Source organism: Polyodon spathula, chromosome 25 (genome assembly GCF_017654505.1).
Source record: "Polyodon spathula isolate WHYD16114869_AA chromosome 25, ASM1765450v1, whole genome shotgun sequence".
NCBI classification, from domain to species: Eukaryota; Metazoa; Chordata; class Actinopteri; order Acipenseriformes; family Polyodontidae; genus Polyodon; species Polyodon spathula.
Window position 1 is genome coordinate 21,996,480 of NC_054558.1, and position 16,973 is coordinate 22,013,452.

Sequence of the window (16,973 nt, forward strand, 5' to 3'; positions counted from 1 at the left end):
CCGTCTGGTAACACTGAACACCGACTGCGAGTTCCACGCGAAAAGTATTCCGCGGACAGGAAGGGGGGATCGCTATTTTTTGAGACATTGTGTCCTTTGGCAGGTTTTCCTGTGTTAATTTGCTATGTTATAGTCAAACTATATTCAGATCATTTGAAAATGTTTTCCATGAAACAATAACCCCCTGGCTTGGCAGAACAACGTTGACAGTTTGAAGACAAGGATTAGAGACACGCAAGCACTCATTCACAATGAGACTCACTCAGTATGTGTCCCATTTCTTTTAGCTCATCAAGATACGTTTTAACGGAGTGTTCCCAAAGCTGACCCTTATTCTTTCTGACTCGTTTGGATGTTCTGACCTTGCATGAGATGTCTGGATTTGTGTAACAGAATCAGCTGGACTGGATAATGACAGTGCCAGGGACCCTTACTGTTCTTTACTGCTTCTATACATGATCTAGAATTCACATATTGGACTGTTTATAAGCACCTTGAAAATAACCATACTTTTTTGTTTTAAATAATTAAATATGTCAAATAAAACTTACTCGTAAATTGATATTGTGCTTGTGTACAATAACTCAATAGGGTCCAGTTAAATAAAGCAAAGCAGTTGCAATGCATTTTTTTTTCATACTCTAAGAAGCAATGCAAACACAAATGAAAACGCACACGTTTTTGTAAGAACCCTCCAGGAAGGTGCCAGCAGTGCGCGCTTTGTTTGGGAACACACAAGGGCCTGACCTCCAGGAGCGCATGTGTTTCCAGGGGAAGTTTCGGGGAGGTCGGATACTTCCTGTGTTGCTGCTGCTGCTGCAGGGAGCTGGAGAGGGATGCGGAGAGAGAGAAGCGAAAAGAGAGACGCGGAGCAGCTCTGAGGACTCGGTGAAAACGCGCAGCCCGGGCAGCTTTCACAAAAACCGCACAGAAAAGCGGGAGGACGCGCTGCCACGGGGGGTCTGAGAGACGACGGGGAACTGGGGACACAACCCAGCCGGTTACAAAGACTTTCTTCCCCCCTCAGAGGTGCAGGAAATTATGAAGCTGTTGAAGCCAAGTTGGATCAGTCACAATGGTAAGCAGCAAATGTCAGCGCAGTGCCGGAATCCGTGTGGCTAAGTTGGGTTTTTGTTTAAAATCGAGGACGCTGAGCTCCGGCACGCTTGCATGGCTGCACAGTGACACTGGAGCGCGATAATGATAATAATGCATAATCTGATGCGCTACTGTGCTCGTACTGGGACAGTGTAATATACACATTATTGAGGTGTATCTCCCGGAAAGCATCACAGCGCACAGAGTCAAGTTATAACACCTGCCAGGGAAGGCTGCGTTTAAATAAGTTTATTATTAATTTTTGGCAATACAGTAGATTTGAAGTTTTTTAGCTGAAACATTTTAAACCACTTTCTTGAATAAAAAAACATTGCTTGGGCGATGCTGGCAATGATGCATTGGAGGGGAAGACTTTACCCTACAACAAAGGGCCTATTCAAACTTCTTAAAAAGTAACGCTGCAGCTGCTGGCTGCATAGCAACGGGGGTTCTGTGAGGAAACCCAATATATTATTACTATCGACTGTGTTTCTATGCTGTTTTTTAGATATACTATTAGTGACATTTCTGTTAATCACATACCATGAGTTGAAGTCTTGTTAATTTATTTTTTTCAATTTTCTAAATTCACGTGGATGCATGTAAAAATGAAGGAACAGCGTAATTTGAAACTGTCGTATGTATCATAAGAAATACAATGCAGGTGTTTCAAGAATTATTTGCGGGTTTATAACACAACCTCCTAACTTTACTTGTAAACGTCTTGATTCAAGACCACTCTTTCTACACACACACGTTTTCATAGGTTTGAACTACATGGCTTTTTACTACAATTTCTTTAAAAAATCTGTTTGATACCAAAGTTGTTGTTTTCCAGGAAAGCCAATATTTTCTGTTGACATCCATCCGGAGGGAACAAAATTTGCAACAGGAGGACAAGGTAAGAAGAGAATTTTTAATTTTTTATATTAACGTATTCATGAGAATTACAAATACTGTGTGTGTGTGTGTGTGTGTGTGTATATATATATATATATATAATTTTAATGTAAGAATTAAGAATTATTGCCTAAGGAATAGCTTTTAGCAATAATCATTTATTCTTGACAACGACATTTGGACTAGTGTATGTGGGCATTTGTTCTAATATTCCTGTTTTTTTTTTTTTTTTTTAAATAAAGTAGAAGTTAGACCATTTTAGACGTCAGCATACGTATCGTATCCTGCATGCTATTGGCTTCGTAATGGATGTGCTTCTTTCTGTGTGAGGTAACCAGGTCTTTGCCAGTTACAGGCCTTAAAAATAGATCTCAACCCTTGACACCATTGTTTTCTCCACAGGAGAGGATTCTGGGAAAGTTGTCATATGGAATATGGCCCCAATCCTCCGAGAAGAGGATGAGAAGAACGAGACCATTCCCAAGATGCTTTGCCAGATGGACAACCATTTAGGTATGGGAGGGCCTCCTTTCTGTTGACGGGCATTCCCCCGAAGAACGCCGCCAACAACGAAATCTTTGATCTGTCGTTCCAGCTTGCGTGAACTGTGTGCGCTGGTCCAACAATGGGCTGTACCTGGCTTCAGGTGGGGACGACAAGCTGATAATGGTGTGGAAACGAGCAGCGTGAGTAGCAAATAAGAAACAGCTGAACACACATAAAATACATGCAGCCATTGCAGGGGTGCTAATGAGACTCCCATTGCATAGCAGTTTGCTCCATTTCTGGTTTTACTATGAGTTTAATAAAACACACCCAAGCTTGTTGCTTATACACTGTGGCTAATCAATCTTGTAGTAAAACCTGGAATGAGTGAATATGCTATGCAATAGGAGTCTTATTTCCATCCTGGCATTACCCAAAAAGTTTTAAGTATAGGGTATTGTTTTATAGTTTAAGCTCAACCATGCAAAATCCACTTTGCTTTCAAACCTTTTTGCAAAACTTTACAGTTAACCGTAGCTTATTTTGCACAGGTAAGTTCCCACGAAATTAAGAAAAACGTAATTTTGCAGGCCAGTGAAAGATCTTTAAATTGCCTTTTTCCAAAACTTCAACATGCTTTTTACAGTTCAGATCCTTCCATGGGAATGTGCTTAATTGCTGCGTCGCATCTTGTCTGTATAGAAGACTGTGATCTCCAGAACATTTCATGTGCACTGAAAAGAAAAGTGAATACATGTAATTGTACTGTGTGTTGCAGGTACATTGGCCCCAGCACTGTGTTCGGCTCCAGCAGTAAACTGGCCAATGTGGAGCAGTGGAGATGTGTAACCATACTGAGGAGTCACACTGGAGGTAAAACAAGATCTTTACAAATGTCTAACCTGCTTTCATATTTGCTACTGTGTTTTCAAAAGGTAATGCATCCTTGTTGGGTCAGTGCAAATGCACACTGTTCCACCGTTGCTCTTTTTTTTTCCAAATTGTAATTTCTTTTTTTAACACAGCTCAAGTCAATTGAAAAAAATGTCACTTTCTCCAGTTATTTTCAAATGTAATAGTTCCAATTGCACCCTCCTTTCATGATGAGTTATTGAAGTCACTAAATCAACACCAGGGCAAACTATAAAATGCTCTATAATGTGATCATCACTCACGCACTCAGTTTCATATTATTTTTTTTTCCCCTGACTTTGACCTACTTTCTGAGCAGCGCTGACACCTGAAACAGCAGCTGTCTGAGATCAAGCAGATTAGGAAACGACTTTTCTTCATACAGAAGAAGCAAACCTCTACTGCGATGCATTGCCAGTTGCTCTGTTAACTCTTTCTTGTCTGTTTTCAGATTGTGAAACTTAACCATCAAAAATGTGCTCTTTGCAATGCCCTTTTAGATGTCATGGACGTTGCTTGGTCACCACATGATGCCTGGCTCGCCTCCTGTAGCGTTGACAATACCATCGTCATCTGGAACGCTCGCAAATTTCCAGGTGGGTGAAACTGTAATGTAAGTAGTGTTTGCAGGATGGTACCTATGCTATGCCCAGCTCCTGAAGGGGCTTGAAGACAATAACAATAATAACAACTCTGCTTTACCCGATGTGAAAGTTCACGCACGTTCTAGGATAATTGCTAGAATAGACATTGCACAATTTGCAGAAAATATACAACAAATACATTCCATGCTTCATACATTATGTGCATGACAGCCAGCTTAAAACGGTACATGACAGACCGCTTGTCTAAAATCACGACTTTTTTTTTTTTTTAACACGAGACATGCTGCAACGACGCTTCATGCAAAATGTCGGACTTCAGCCGTGCGCGTGCAAGGCATCGTCATTTAAATTGCATGCTGTTTTATTCTGACCTGCCTCTGCAGAGATCATCGCTACCCTGCGGGGTCACACTGGCCTGGTGAAGGGGCTGACCTGGGACCCTGTGGGGAAGTACGTTGCCTCTCAGGCCGACGACCGCAACTTGAAGGTGTGGCGGACCATGGACTGGCAGCTGGAAACCAGCATAACCAAACCGTTCGACGAGGTGAGCAGGAGGTCCCGGGGGTTCTCTGTCTTTCATGTAGTGGCAGAGCTGCTTAGGTAAGGGTGTTGTAAACTTGCCCTGTATTCTTCGCAGTGTGGTGGAACCACTCACGTGCTGCGGCTCAGCTGGTCCCCTGACGGTCAGTATCTAGTCTCCGCTCACGCCATGAACAACTCCGGCCCCACAGCGCAGATCATTGAGAGGGACGGCTGGAAGACCAACATGGACTTTGTGGGCCATCGGAAAGCAGTGACTGTAGTGGTATGTGTGCACTGTGAAGCCAGCAGGTGGAGAACGACACGGAGAAGGCTTTCAGTTATCGTGAACAGACACGCTTTAGTTAAAGGACGAGTCTGTAAACCCGTTGTGAAAGACGCTGATGCTTTGCTTTTGTGTTGCTGTGATTTACACTTAACACTGAGCAGCCGTGTGGCTGTGATAACCGCCAACGAGCGTCATTTTATAACACGTTTCTAAGAGTACATTTTGTTTTTTCTAATGGATCCATAAACTGGAGCGTTACCCTTTTGATTTCTTGTGATTTCCTTCAGCTTGTGGAGCAGGTCATGGTATACGTGTGTAAATGTGCAGCCTGCAGTGTGTGGAGCCACTGAAGGCTTTCTAATAGCCTGTTCTTTACTTGGTGGTCTCGGTTGCTCACGATCACAGAAAGCAAGTCACGGTAAATGAGATGTCTAAGATCCCCAGCTCTCCCCACATAAACCCACACACAGACAGATATGCAAGATTCTTATCCAGAAAGCATAGTCGTACCATACTGCATAGTTCAAACACAGAGACCTCCTTCCTGTATATAGTGAGCTGAATCTGTTTTTTATTTCCAGAAACCACATTAGTGATGTGAAATTAGCTGCAGTGAGAAGAAAATGTGCTCCTGCAAAATTGATTTTGGAAGTAGAATCTTGCTGCCAGAGTCACAGTTTAGCATTTATATATATATATATATATATATATATATATAATATATAAATTTATTTTGGTATTCCCATGCAAGCCAAGCTTTCTTTCTGTGTGTCTGCTGTGTTTACAGACCTGCATGACATTTATAGTTGATTTCTGATTATGCTAATGTATACAGAGAAACATCCCTGTGAGTCTCCTGTCTCTTTCTCTTCTGCAGATTTGACTGCATCCAGGTCCCTGCACAGAAATATAAAATCTGCAGTCTTTACACACATCCAGTTTGACATACAGACAGGTGCCTTCATACAGTATACACCCCCATGTTCTCCTGCTCTCAGCAGCTAAAGAATGTCCTAACAAGATTCATCACAATTCAATTAGCTCTTTGAGATATTTGTAAAAATATAGACATGGGATAAATAGATAGGTGGACATGCCTCCTCTGTAAACCCCCAGATTCAGATGCTATCAGTAACTTTACAAGTTAGTATTTATGTTTTACATCATATTTTATATTTACTTTGGTAAACATGATGAGAAATCCTGTACAGACCAAAAACAAAACCTGACATTTACCGTTCAGCGTTTAGTAAAACTGCTTTAGGGTTTTTATATTTGCTTTAATGTTTAAAACTAAGGGTTTGTGATGTGTTGAATACATAAGAAAACACAGCAGCGAATTGGAGGTGAAGTTGTATGAGACTGAAACATACTACTAGGCTTTTTAAATTGTTGAATGTTTTAATTGTGTTCCCTGCAGAAATTCAACCCTAAGATTTTCAAGAAGAAGCAGAAGAACGGCAGCTCTCCCAAGCCCAGCTGCCCGTACTGCTGCTGTGCTGTGGGCAGTAAGGACCGCTCTGTGTCTGTGTGGGTGAGTGAGGTCAGAGAGACGGGGCCGCGCTCTTCCACATATCGCTAGTTTAGGACAAACCCCCACAACACGCAAAGTGAAGGATGGATTTTTAATGAGGAGTGTGCATCATGAAAAGCATGGACATGAATTGCCTGAAGCCTACATGGTTAGAAGGACCACCTCCTGGCCAGGTGGATGAGGCAGTAGACCAGCGCTATAGATTATATAGGCTGAGGGTAGTCATAAGGGATGCTGACAGATCAGTCAAAAGCAAGGAGGGGCACGTTATTTGCGTATGTAGCTGTACAGGAATGGTTAACTGCTTAGTTTAAGATGTTCATTGTGGCCTCTTGTCTTTGAAATGTAATAATGTAAATGTTCTGCGGCGAGTTAGAAACACATTCCAACAAAACAGACAGTAGGAGTGCTGCAGAACACTGCAGAATATCTTTGGCTATTGGGCACAACAGTGAGTCATTGCAGGATGAATAGAGCTGTGAGCTGCTGTGCAAACCGGAGATGGTGAGCGGCATTAAAGACATACTTCAGAAATTGCCGTGCAGTGCCACTGTTTTTGACTGAAATAGCTACAGGCCTGTACGGAATGGCGTTCTTAATTTAGCTCGCTGCATCCAAACAAGGAGATCGAAGCACATCGCCTTATCTGGGGACAGTAATTATTCAAGGTTAGTTCCAGGTACTGATGTACCCAGACAGAAATATGTAATGACGTACCAAACTGAGAGAGCTGTCAGATCGCACTGGCGCTGCCAGAGAGCTCGTTCTGGTGCACCTTGAGGCTTCCTGTTACGGCTCTCTCCTTCAATGACGTCAAGGCAGCTGGCAGCAAGCTTAGCGGAGGAGGATTGTGAGTGAATGGAAATCTCGCACATGAATGAAGTGTATACAATGGGTGGTGAAATGAGTCGAAACAGATTGGGGGCCTCAGCTTCAAAGATTAAAAAGCTTTCAGTCCGCTTCCTGTGTGATGGTGTTTGCAGTCAGTGTGATTTGTTACTCCACTGTAGAGAGATGTATATTATTCAACTTCTTCTTGATATAGTATGTGCCCATCTATATACTTAAACAACAGAGTCAAGATAAGCCAAAGTGAATTGTTGGTTACAGTTCTTTAGACTTTATGGTATAGTGAATGGGCATCAATGATTTGCTTGCATGATAAGTCTTTGTCGGTATCTTTGCAAACACATTGAATAATGAAAACTCAATATCCATGTGCTTTTTTATAATTGTTTTTTTTTTCAGCTCACTTGCCTGAAGCGCCCCCTTGTGGTTATCCATGAGTTATTTGACAAGTCTATCATGGATATCTCATGGTAAGAGAGAGCTGATGAAAATGCATGATTTTATATGTGTGTGTGTATATATATATATATATATATATATATATATATATATATATATATATATATATATATATATATATATATATATATATATATAAAAAATCCACCCACACATTAACCAGGCTCCTCAAGCGCTGGCCCTGATGGCTTCGATTGCTGTTGTGTTTCTTGCAGGACCCTCAATGGCCTGGGGATCCTGGTGTGCTCCATGGATGGGACTGTGGCATACCTGGATTTCTCTCAGGATGAGCTTGGGGATCCACTCAACGAGGACGAGAAGGTACGCAACAATGGCAGTGCTGTATAGCCTAGAGAAAGACTAGAGCCACGTTTTAGTGTGTGTGTGTGTCTGCTGTACCAGTTCCACTTCAGTTTCCTTGCACAAGACCAGCCAGTTTAGCTGAGTCTGTGATTGGCTGGTAACCAATTTTGTTCTTGCTTGTTTCATACCTTGGCAGGTGCAGAGATACAAATAATACTCCCATTGCATAGCAGCTTTAGCCATTCCAGGTTCAACTGTCAGCATAATTAGCCACTCTGTAATATGTTACCTGTACTTGGTAGTTAATTAAGCTCACAGTAAAACACGGAATTGGACCAGACTGCTATGCAGTGGTAGCCTTATTTCCACCCAGAGTTGTTTTGATTCATCTGAGAAGATGAGCCTTTGCTTCAAAGTAAGGCCCCTTTGGTTATACCCATATCCATAGCATAAAGAATCCCCCCCCCCCCCCAGCACATTGTTTTTAAAGGCTATGTAGGTTTCTGCTTTTGTAGGGCTTGTTTGCTGTGAATTTCCTTATTCGTTGAGAATACACTTTTTTTTTTTCGTTTAATTGCAGAACTCGATTCACCAAAAGATTTACGGAAAAAGCCTGGCGATCACCACAGAGGCTCAGCTGCCCACCACTATCATCGAGAACCCGGAGATGCTGAAGTACCAGCAGCAGAAGCAGCAGGCTGAGCAGAGGAGCGCGGCCAGCAGGGAGACGCACACGCCCAAGCTCACCAGCGTGGTGAATGGGGAGAGCCTGGAAGATATCAGGAAGGTGGGTACTGCACCCTGCCGCTGCCCAGCCTCTGCCTGCCAAGAAATACCGGGGCGTTAACGCACTCAATAAAGACTAATTCATTGGTTCAACACACTAATTAGCTGTTCTGTTAATTGGTTTAGACTTGGTTTGAGTTAAAATACATGCAAATAAGCTAAACGCTTAATAAACAAAGCAAAATAAAGAAATGCATTGAGTTACTGTTACTATTCTATTCTGTTGTTTTATTGTGTGGTTTTAATTGTTAAAGGCGGAATGTTCAATTGCATTTAATGCAGGACTTGTACAATGTATTGATTGTTTTAATGAGCTTATGAATCTGTTCAAATTTAAACTTCACTTTTAAATCGCTAGTGGAACTTTTACTTTGCTGATATGTTTATTTGATTTTCTTTTGCAGAATTTGTTGAAAAAGCAGGTGGAAACGAGGACACCAGATGGCCGAAGACGGATCACCCCTCTATGCATTGCTCAGTTAGACACAGGGTAAGAGCATTTCAGTGTAGTTCTGTACCGTACCACAGTCAGGAGGGCCTGGCAGGTTCTCTAAAGTCACAACAGACAAAGCAGCGTTTCCAAGACGCGTTTTGGTCAAAGTTTGGAAGAGGAACGCATCTGTGGAGGTGGGATGTACAGTAAGATTTGCTGCGGACGCACCCCCTTCAGTACCGTTACTGTTCAAGGCGTCCATCCTTCACAGCAATGCACACTGCAGTGCCTACAGAGATCCCACAACAAACCCCTTCTGCAGCATTGCAGGTGCGATGGTCGCAACGGTGTCCACAAACGCCAACTCTTGTCCCTCACACCCGTGACAGGACAAGCGTGATTATGTTCTACATGCTGCTGCTGCTGCGCCCTGTTTCAGTTGTACTCCAGTGTGTTTAGACCTTCAGGTAGCCAGCTTGGAATTTGTATTGAATTTTTTTTTTTTTTTTAAGAAACTACTGTTTTTGTTCCCAGGGACTTCTCCCCAGCCCTGTTTAACAGTGTCCCGATCCTTCCCGGCTCGACCATGTCCTCCCAGCTCACCCAGCAGCTGACCTCCTCGGACTCGAACACGGCCAACTCCCTCAGCCTGAAGCCGTGTCCGGAGCCCACAGCCAACGCTGCCCCCAGGCCTGCAGACGATGCACTGCACAAAGAGGGGTCAGTAGGAACTGCTGTAATAGTTTCGAGAAAGGTTTAGTTTCTTTTTTAATTATGCAATTTTGATATCGACATAAAAAAAAATTTAATGCCAAATTCATAAAGGTCTTCCTCGAGCTCCGATTTATTTTGATCTTAAATGTGCAAAGATATTTTTTCCAGTTCCACCTGGGCTTGTCTCCAGTTCCAGTGTAATCAGATCCTGACACCTGGAATGTAATAAACTGCTGTGCAATGGGAGTCTTTACTGCTATTTCTGTATCGAGGTTAATCCTCTTGGGCATCCTGGGAGGGTAGGTTGTGTGTGTGAGAGACTGTGGTAATGAGCAGAAAAGCCTTGAAAAGTATGATTCGATTTCCCCCGAATAAGTGATTCAATCTCAAGGACAGCTATAAAGATCAGGGTTTTGTGTGTCTGTCTAAAAGACTGGATTAGCATCTTTCTGCCTTGATGCTTTCCTTGTCTTACTGTGTGCAAGCCATTAGCAGGAAGTCCTTGTTAACAAAAAATAAGGAATATGTGTAACGAGTTCAGGAACTTTTTTAACTTGGTTATTTGTTCGTTTATTTCCAGCGTCAATGCTACAGCCACCACGTTGTCAGCCGTTGCAAACTCCATTGCAGTGAAACCAAACTCTCTGACCTCTGCTGCCAAGATTGAGCCAATGAAAGCACTTGATTCCAGGTTTACCGAAAGATCGAAAGCCACGCCTGGAGTAGCTGTATCCTCTCTTGTCAGTCTCGCCCCCCTTAATAGGTAAAAAAAACCCGTGAAGATTGTGTCTCAGACTGCAGTTAAACTTCAGTTACTGAGCTGAAATGACATGCAGTACAACACATACGGTCAGACTGGCACACTGCCTGTAATCACAGGTGTCCCGGATCACTGCGCATCCAGTTTTATGAAACAAATAAAAGCTGTTCGGTCAGTTAAGAGCTAATGGGCCTGATGTTTATTATGCATGCAGTTTGCCTGCAGTTTGTCCACATTGGAAAATATAGGCTTGTAAGACTGAGGATAGTCGTCTTTATTTATCTGCAAAGCAGCGACAGCACAGACTGTGGCAAAGTGGCCACCAGACCACTTTTGACTTCAGTGGCAGGTTTGCATTATTAGATACAGTTTAAAAACTTGTGTGACAAATGATGACGGCTCACATGCAGGCATGCATGGCGCTCGTAAATCAAGTCAGCAATCTCGGACTCCGTTTCAAACCGTTGACAAGCAGTCTGGTCGCTCATCATAGTTACAGCAGATATCAGACCGGTTGTCACTTTCACATCTCTCTAGCAGCTCTCTGTTCTTTTTTGCTTTTCAGAGTAAAAGATGCAAATGCTCTTAAGGACCCGAAGCCCAGGATTACATGTCTGGACAGCAGCAGCGACAGCGAGGGGAAAATGAAGGCACCGTCTCTGGCCTTGAATAAGAGGAAGATAGAGATGGAGGGGGGCGAGGTGGTCGAGAAGAGAAAGAAGGGAAGACCGAGGAAAGATACCAAAATACTGCCGATGAGTGCAGCCATGCTGCAGGTAAAAACACTTTAACCATGGCGGTGAAGATCAGCCTGGGTCTAGGAAATGTGATAATCTCGCTGAGCTTGTGTCTGTGAAATTTTATAGGTGGCAGATGAATTCTGGAAAAATAGCTGGAGTTCTGGAAATATTTAAGGACATTAGTTATGAATGGTGTTACCAGCTTGAAGAGAACAGATAGAATGTTTTTACGAGGGGTGTTTTGTTTTTAGTGTGGGTGTACTGTGTAAGTTGGAGATATATGGAGGAAACCTGTCTGTCTGTACGTTTGCCACTTTTGTATTTTTTCATGCACATAGAGGATTTCGGTCAAGGTGATTTTTTTTTTCATGATACTGGCAAAGCTCTTCTTTTGTACAGTATTTGCAGCTGTGGCGGTGAAACAAAGTTTTAACGAGCAAATAAAGAAATGAACTCTTTTTGCAGACTGCGCCCACAACAGACAAAGATCCCCCCAGAGTTATTGTGCCAATGGCAGTGCTGAAGCTGCCAACACCAGCCCCACAGAAAGCTTTCACTCTACAGGTAAGGAGCGCTTCTGTCATGGGCTGCACCAACTGCTGATCAGCGGATCAGCAAACTACAGAAAAAATGATTCTTTTATATATTAAAAAGTAAAATAAAATAAATGCCGGCAGTAAATGCTTTCGTTTTGATAACGCGGATGATTTTTTCCCCTCTCTCTCTCTTGCAGGTCAGCTCGGACCCGTCGGTGTTCATTGAGGTGGAGAATGAGGTCTCCACTGCCGCGGGGTCCAGGCTGAGCAGGCTGAAGTGTAACCGCGAGGGTAAAGTGTGGGAGACGGTTCTCACCAGTCGGGTCCTGACTGCTGCTGGAAGCTCGTAAGTTAGAGATGATGTTAGCTGGGTCTGTGGTGTGTTTTGTTTAACTCTCCTGTTGGCTGACAACACATTTACAGCGGGTCTCAGTCAGTGTACCTGCTTACCCATGCTATAGTGTTTCTAAGAGTTACCTTTTCAACTGCCTACAACCTCAGGGATGGAAATAAGACTCCTACTGCACATTCCAGGTTTTAGCCATAGCATATAGGTAAAGTGCTCAGGTGTGTCTTATTAAACTCGCAGTAAAACCAGGAAGGGATCAAACTGCTATTCATTGGGAGCCTTATTTCCATCCCTGAACCTTTTTTTTGTAGGTTAAAAATTTGATGTGTATTCAGGATTCCCTAGCACATTTTAAAAACCAGAATGATGCATGTGCACCTTTTGAGTTAGACTCCAATCCAATGCAGGAGTGTGAATCAGAAATGTCCCATGCAGGCAGTCATGAGCCAGTGTCTCTCTGCCCCGTGTCCTAGCTCTTGCTGCACTGAGGAGGTCTGTGATGAGTAAAGGCGGATCTCGTTGGTTTTCAGGGATGTAATCGGAGTGGCCTGTGAGGACAGGACGTTGTCAGTATTCTCTGCCTGTGGGCGCCGGCTGCTCCCAGCCATCCTGTTGCAGGCGCCCATGTCCACGCTGCACTGTTCGGGCTGCTACGTGATGGCCCTCACTGCCTGTGCCACGCTGTCAGTCTGGTAGGTATGGCATGAGAAGGTGGGAAGCATGTCCATAGCAGTGTTTATGCATTGTTTAAGTGGTGTCGGAACAGACCCCTGCTTTACACAATGCCCTTTCAGGTGTCTTCATTTATTATTATTTTTTGCATTTTCAGGGATGTGCAGAAGCAGTCGGTACTGGTCAAGAATGAATCGCTACAGATTATTTTGTCAGGTAATTGCTTATTTAAATGCACTTTTTTAAAATTCTGTTCCATTACTTATGTTGAAAAGCAGCTTTCAGCAAAAGCTTACCTTTACAAAGCTTGAGCATAAAACCAAAAAATATTTCAGGCCCCCACACCAGTCACCCGTATTGTTTTGAAGTGTTCTGCAGTCTCCAGTTCTCACACGTGAGATCATTGTTATAATTTCACCGGTTCACTGTTTTGAGCTTGTTGCTGGTCAGCAGCGTTTCCGGAGTAAGGTTTGATCTGTGCTTGTTGTGACTGTCTGCAGGAACAGATACCACAGTCTCCCAGTCCTTGTTGACCCGGCACGGAGTCCCGGTTGTGAGCCTGGCCAATGGAAAGTCTTACTGTTTCAACTCCGCTCTCGGGACATGGTAAGGACGAGTGTGTTTGTACTGATCAGAATGCAGCCAGTCTTCGGCTCTATTAACAGTAATCCAGCTCCACCTGTTGTCATTTTGTTTCACCCCATTATTTAACATTACTGAGTTCAAATACCGTGGAATCGGGTCTTTTAGAAAGTTTATAAATGTGTCTATTTTATAAATAATATTTTATAAATGTGTGTGTATTCAAAATAAACAGAGTACCTTTTATCGGCTGTTTGAAGACACCCTGTGACCTTTTTATGTTGTTTTTGTCAAAACGATCTCATCCACTGGCTTGTGGATTTGACAGTTTTTAAAATTTCATTGCAGATATATATTTTTTTTACTTCATCAGGGAAAGTGCATTCAGAGCTGAGACACTGAGCTGAATAAAAACGCTTCTACCCTTTCAATAAGACCGCCCCGGTGACATCAAAGAAAACATTTATTTGCAGATTCATTTATGCACCACAGCTCATTCTGTCAATCACGGATTGCTATATCTTAAACCTTAAGAACTGCGTAACAGTTGTAATTTTACCTCCTATCTGTTTATTTGTTATTTTATTTTCCTAACTGCCGCAGCCATTCTCGGATTCTGAAGTGATAGGCTGCCCTCTTCAAATGCCTGGCAGCTCATTGCATGTGTCTGGGTAGCGCTGTCATGGCTGCTCTCACAGGCTGGGTTTTTCAACCTGGCATTTAGTCACTTCAGTCCCACACATCTTCTAGTCAGGTCAGGATCTCCTGACTTACGAGGCCATATACAGCTTCCAGTTTTATTAGGCTTCTTAAAATTACAGGAAATATATAGGCACCTCTCTGACACTACTGCATGCGCAAAGTGCAGAATCTTCAACGATATAAGCAGCTGTACTTTGGTGTCTAAAACTAACCTCTGAGATTACACTGCTCCCCCCCTCCAATGCATCTTAGCAACACATTTTTAGTTTCATTAATAAGCAGTTGATTTAACCAGCGCACTTCATAAACCACCTCTTTCACGCCTCACTCCATCGATTCCACCCTGGATTCATTCAGAGGTAAATGGCAGCAGCTGTGTTTAGATCATTGAAATAATGTGGCTGTTAACATCACCATTCCCGTTTCTCCATAAGGAATCTGATAGCAGACAAACAGGACTCCCTGGTGCAGTGTGCGGATTATAGGAACTGCATCCCTTCCCAGGAGGCCATGCTGTCCTCTGGACCCTTGGCCATCGTGCAGGGTCATAGTTTAAAGTAAGGTGTTTTTTTAATGTTTCAGGCAATGGTCATTGTGTAGTAGCTGTTGAGACAACCAGTTGAAGATTGTAGGGCTGCTAGTATGCGTTTTATTTCATAACCATTTAAACTGTAAGAATGAACAAGTGTTAAGCATTACAGCATTGTTAAGATCTGGAATGTCTGCAAGTTCCAATAGAAAAAAATACATGCATATTAAAAAGATATTTGATTAATTACATTTAAAAAAAAAAAAAAAAAAAAAAAAAGTAATGTGCACTTATCACTGTGCAAGGTTAACACCTACCTTTGACATGCTTATTTTTGACAATGCTAAAAAGCTCTTTAAGTTCCCTGTTAATGAAGTAAGGCATTTGCAAGGGCCTTGCTTCTGATCGTTTCCCTTTGCTTCTGTTGCAATGTAGTGCTGGGAGGCAAGCGTCCAGGCTGTCAGCCACACCACACCTCCTGCAGCAGGGAATGACACTGGCCTACCTAGAGAACCAGATGGCATCGGCACTTACATTGAAATCTGGTCCGGAGTACAGGCACTGGCTGCTCATCTACGCACGGTTCCTGGTAAATGAAGGTAGGATTGGGTCTGTCAGCGGGAATTCCTCTGTTCAACAGTTTGGTTCTCGTCGTTACTAAAGTTTTGTTTTGCATGTGCCATTTGCAGCTATTTTAGCTTTGCTGCAAGATTTAGCTTGATGGTGAGGTGGAATTGACAAACAGATAATGAATTGCTAGATAAAGAATTTAACTCTTCATAGTTTGCAGACAAGTTTGTATTGTAGGTTATCAAGTTTTAATTTGCCTTGCAAAACAGGACTGTCTTGGATCCAGAAACAAATAAAATAGAAAGCGTTTCCTAATACAGATGGGTGTCCCATAATTGATGAAGATCTTATGAAGCGACTGCGCTGCCCTGTTTGTCTGCCCTTCATTTTTCTGGAAAGGGAAGCATTACAGACCAGCATGCATTGAGAAGCATTACAAAGGGCTAATTTCATGACACTCTGAACTTCGTCTTGCAGGATCGCAGTATCGCTTACGAGAGCTCTGTAAAGATTTGTTGGGTCCTGTACACAAGTCAGCGGCAAGCGTTTGGGAGACGACTGTGCTGGTAAGAATATGAGGGTCTCGGATACCTCAGTAATATGTTTAGCTCTCTGGTCTGCTGCCTTACAGCCTCAGAGTTTGATCTTGTTGACCCACTGAAATTTGAGACTGAGTGGGAGCACTGGGGGAAGTGGTGCTACACTTACTGTGTGAATTATTATTATTATTATTATTATTATTTTGAGCATTAGTTTTAACTGATGGTTTTGCCTAGTGTCTCCCCATGTTACAAAATCTTCATCAGTAACTATGTATCACTATTGAGTGTTATATTTAGAAATACTTGAAGAAACTTGACAAACATGTTGACTAAGTCTCAACGAAGTCATTGAGAGAGACTTGTAGTCGAAACGTTTGTCATGAAGACCTTGAGAGAGACGCATGTTTGTGGTTGTTGTCATTTCCAAGCTGAAAATCTTAAAAAGAATAAATGGTTGTTTGGCCATCCTGATATTAATGTGTCAATATTGCATGCTTTCAACGCAGGGACTGAGGAAGCGAGACCTTCTCAAAGAGGTGCTTCCAGTTATAGGCCAGAATCTGCAGTTCCAGAGGCTTTTCACAGAATACCAGGACCAGCTGGAGCTGCTGAAAAACAAGTAGCACTTTCCCGTAATTCCACAGGGAGACCATCCTGGCGAGAGAGCAGAGCCCCGCTGTACCTTCTCAGGAGGAGCACAACACCTGCCACCCTGAGCAAGGATCCCCGTGAAGCAGACAAAAGAGCAAATGAGACGCTTCTCTTCAGTATGAAGGCATTAAGATTCCACTGTCGGCACGGGTCACGGGGTGCTCGGACAAGCACAATGCTACCGTCACGCAGAGCAGCGGAAACCTGCACAGCTACAAGATGTGACGACAATAATAATAATACCATACCATTTAAAAAAAAAAAAAAAAAAAAAAAAAAAAAAATTCTCCTGGTGTTTATGGGAGGTAATAATAACATAGTTTGTGTCTCTGCAGTTGGACTGTGTTTCTATTAGAAACAGAAAGCCTCTACAGTGGAGTGTGGGCAGGTAACGCAGCGGCAGTGCTTGGTACATCGCGTCACTACAGCAACAACCCAGAACGGACATTTTAA

General features: G+C 42.8%; 1 protein-coding gene across 1 annotated transcript; it reads left to right on the forward strand.

The window, feature by feature from the left end:
- Positions 1–786: 786 nt before the first annotated feature.
- Positions 787–16,766, forward strand: LOC121300092 (protein HIRA-like). The gene is made up of 25 exons (XM_041228488.1): positions 787–1,078; positions 1,937–1,999; positions 2,401–2,511; positions 2,594–2,684; positions 3,263–3,357; positions 3,897–3,992; positions 4,385–4,545; positions 4,639–4,806; positions 6,230–6,343; positions 7,592–7,662; positions 7,867–7,972; positions 8,535–8,741; positions 9,145–9,230; positions 9,708–9,893; positions 10,468–10,650; positions 11,213–11,423; positions 11,853–11,951; positions 12,121–12,269; positions 12,803–12,964; positions 13,102–13,160; positions 13,445–13,550; positions 14,663–14,785; positions 15,193–15,356; positions 15,805–15,893; positions 16,376–16,766. The coding sequence occupies exons 1-25, from the start codon at positions 1,042–1,044 to the stop codon at positions 16,490–16,492; spliced, it is 3,054 nt and encodes a 1,017-aa protein (XP_041084422.1). The 5' UTR covers positions 787–1,041; the 3' UTR covers positions 16,493–16,766.
- The last annotated feature ends 207 nt before the right edge of the window (positions 16,767–16,973 follow it).

What these genes read in the sequence shown, in the direction of transcription:
- LOC121300092 (XM_041228488.1), top strand. Translation starts at nt 1,042, where the DNA reads ATGAAGCTGTTGAAGCCAAGTTGGATCAGTCACAATG. An exon ending in ATGGTGTGGAAACGAGCAGC is followed by an intron (nt 2,685 to 3,262) that starts GTGAGTAGCAAA and finishes TGTGTGTTGCAG; the next exon opens with GTACATTGGCCCCAGCACTG. An exon ending in TTTGGGAGACGACTGTGCTG is followed by an intron (nt 15,894 to 16,375) that starts GTAAGAATATGA and finishes CTTTCAACGCAG; the next exon opens with GGACTGAGGAAGCGAGACCT.